The sequence below is a fragment of the Mandrillus leucophaeus genome, unplaced genomic scaffold (genome assembly GCF_000951045.1).
Source record: "Mandrillus leucophaeus isolate KB7577 unplaced genomic scaffold, Mleu.le_1.0 Scaffold831, whole genome shotgun sequence".
In the NCBI taxonomy this organism is placed as follows: domain Eukaryota; kingdom Metazoa; phylum Chordata; class Mammalia; order Primates; family Cercopithecidae; genus Mandrillus; species Mandrillus leucophaeus.
The window spans coordinates 33,163-36,222 of record NW_012109042.1 but is presented as its reverse complement, the minus strand read 5'-3'; the positions used below and the strand labels follow the sequence as shown (position 1 = coordinate 36,222).

At 55.5% G+C, this 3,060-nt stretch overlaps 1 protein-coding gene across 1 annotated transcript in view; it reads left to right on the top strand.

Annotated features, from left to right (window-relative positions):
- LOC105530604 (golgin subfamily A member 6-like protein 1) overlaps positions 1 to 2,721 on the top strand; it is a 6,916-nt gene extending 4,195 nt beyond the window's left edge. The window contains exons 6-9 of the mRNA XM_011968225.1: positions 127 to 185; positions 515 to 656; positions 979 to 1,929; positions 2,587 to 2,721. Of these exons, the coding sequence (XP_011823615.1) occupies positions 127 to 185; positions 515 to 656; positions 979 to 1,929; positions 2,587 to 2,721 (1,287 nt within the window). The remainder of the gene's footprint in view (positions 1 to 126; positions 186 to 514; positions 657 to 978; positions 1,930 to 2,586) is intronic.
- The last annotated feature ends 339 nt before the right edge of the window (positions 2,722 to 3,060 follow it).

Here is a 3,060-nt window from a genome sequence, read left to right as displayed (position 1 = left end):
CTGTTGTTCCTGGTCGGCCAGCCGCTCCTCTGCCTGCTCTATCCTGACTTCACCTTTCTCTATTTGCAGTACATCGAGAGATGTGTATAAGAGACAGATCCTGACTTCACCTTTCTCTATTTGCAGTACATCGAGGAGTTAACAAAGGAGAGGGATGCCCTGAGTCTGGAACTGTACAGGAACACGTAGGATGGGGGATGGTGGGATGGGAGGTCTGGGGGCTCTTAGCGTGGGGGGTGTGCTGGGAGGTGGGGGTACAGGTGAGCATGGTGAGAGGCTCATACAGGTTTTCATGTGTGCACAGGGAAGCTCTAGTGCTGGCTGTGCCACTGACTCATGGGGTAGCCTCAGGCAACCCATGTCTTCTCTCTGGCCTGCCACCTGGGACTTTTAATTCTTGGGATCCCATCCAATGCCACGGTTCTGTGGTTGTGGGGTGAAAGCAGAGGGTTGATCACCACAGCGGTCCTTTCTGTTCTTCGTTCATTCCTTTATCTACTGCCTCTGGTCGTAGCATAACCGATGATGAGCTGAAGGAGAAAAATGCCGAACTACAAGAAAAACTTCGACTTGTAGAATCTGAAAAGTCTGAGATCCAGCTCAATGTAAAGGAGCTAGAAAGGAAGCTGGAGAAGGCCAAGCTCCTGCTGCCACAGGCAAGCGGCTGCAGCCCCGGAGGTTGTGGGATCCCCGTCCGGCTGGGACCATGGTCTAGGGATCAAGCAGGATATGGGGAGTCTCCAGCCAAAAGCTAGAAAATTTGGGTCCTTGTTCTGGTCCTGCCATAGAATCCTCTAGAGTGTGCTAAAAATCTACAAATTGGGGCCCTGCCTGGGAAATCAGAATCTCAGAGTAGGGCTTGACAAAATATTTTATAGGATCATAGATAAAAACCATTGTTTGATAGATTACATTTATATGACTATCCCATGAGTCTGTTTCCTTCTGAGGTTCAAACCAACACTTTCACTGTTCCAGCAGCAGCTGCAGGAGGAGGCTGACCACCTGGGTAAGGAGCTGCAGAGTGTGTCCGCGAAGCTCCAAGCCCAGGTGGAAGAGAACCAGTTGTGGAACCGCCTGTACCAGCAACAGGAAGAGAAGATGTGGAAGCAGGAGGAGAAGATACGGGAGCAGGTGGAGAAGATACGGGAGCAGGAGGAGAAGATACGGGAGCAGGAGGAAAAGATGCAGGAGGAGATGATGTGGGAGAAGGAGGAGAAGATGCGGGAGAAGGAGGAGAAGATACGGGAGCAGGAGGAGAAGATGCAGAGGCAGGAGGAGAAGATGCGGAGGCAGGAGGAGATGATGCGGGAGAAGGAGGAGAAGATGCGGGATAAGGAGGAGAACATGCGTGAGCAGGAGGAGAAGATACGGGAGCAGGAGGAGAAGATGGGGAGGCAGGAGGAGAAGATGCGGAGGCAGGAGGAGATGATGCGGGAGAAGGAGGAGAAGATGTGGGAGCAGGAGGAGAAGATGTGGAGGCAGGAGGAGAAGATGCACGAGCAGGAGCAGAAGATGTGGAGGCAGGAGGAGAAAATGCATGATCAGGAGGAGAAGATGCAGAGGCAGGAGGAGATGATGTGGGAGAAGGAGGAAAAGATACGGGAGCAGGAGGAGAAGATGTGGAGGCAGGAGGAGAAGATGCGGGAGAAGGAGGAGAAGATGGGGAGGCAGGAAGAGAAGATGCGGGAGCAGGAGAAGAAGATGTGGGAGCAGGAGAAGATGATATGGGAGAAGGAGGAAAAGATACGTGAGCAGGAGGAGAAGATGCGGAGGCAGGAGGAGAAGATGCGGGAGAAGGAGGAGAAGATGGGGAGGCAGGAGGAGAAGATGCGGGAGAAGGAGGAGAAGATGGGGAGGCAGGAGGAGAAGATGCGGGAGCAGGAGTTGAGGCTGTGGCAGCAGGAGGAGAAGATGCAGAAGCAGGAGGTGAGGCTGCAGGAGCTGGAGGAGAGGCTGGGGGAGCTGGGGCGGAAGGCCGAGCTCTGGGGGAGCAGGCGGAGGTGGGTGCAAACCCTGGAGATCATACAGAACGACCTCACCACAACTTAGCAGATGGTGGTTGGCTCCCTCTGCTTTTCCACCAGTCTGTGGTGTACGGCTTCAATGGTGGGAAGAAGGGTGTGAGATTTGAGGCTGGGGAGGGAGGCATGGGCCTCTAGGCAAGGGAGGCAGTCACTTACACCTGGAGGAAGGGGCTAGGAGCCAGGGGCCTGGGCAGATAACAGAGCCCTACTGTGCCCTCGCCACCCTGTTTATGGGCCCAGAATCTGGAAGCCAGCCACTGCCTACCCTGACGCCTATCCTGCAGGTGGAGCTGAAGAGCCAAGAGGCTCAGAGTCTGCAGCAGCAGCGAGACCATTCCCTGGGTCCCCTGCAGCAGTACGTGGCCGCCTATCAGCAGCTGGCCTCTGAGAAGGAGGCTCTGCCCAGCTGCAGCAGCAGGAAGCTCAGGGCAAAGCGGTGGCCGAGATGGCCCCCCAATAGTTGCAGGAGACCCAGTTGAGGGAGTTGATGAGGGCCGGGCCCGGAGGGGGGTGACCTAGCAGCCTCCGTGCCTTCTCACTCTCTTTCCTGGCCCCTTAGGAGCACCTGGAAGCTGCCATCCAGCAGAACAAGCAGCTACACGCCCAGCTGAGCCTCATGGCTCTCCCTGGGGAAGGTATGGGAGACCGCTCAGAGGAAGAGGAGAGAGCCCCAGGAAGAGGGGAGGACTGTTAGCAGCATAGGATTGAGGAGTTGCAGGAGACTTTTAGAACAGCTGGTCATTATGCCGACCGGGTATCCGCACTAAGTTCGGCATAGATATGGCGACCTCCTGGGAGCGGGGAAACACCAGGGTTGCCTATGAATAGGGGAACTGGCCCAGGGCAGAAATGGAGCATGTCAGAACTCCCGTGTTGATTGGTAGTGGGATGGCACCTGGGCAACGTAGGGAGACATTGGCTCTTCAAAAAAATAAAAGTAAAGAACAGCTGCTGATTTCCCTCTGGGGAGGGGCTGGCCCAGAGTTGCACAGTGAGGGTGGGGGCAGAGGTGGGTCCATTGTTACCTCCCTTG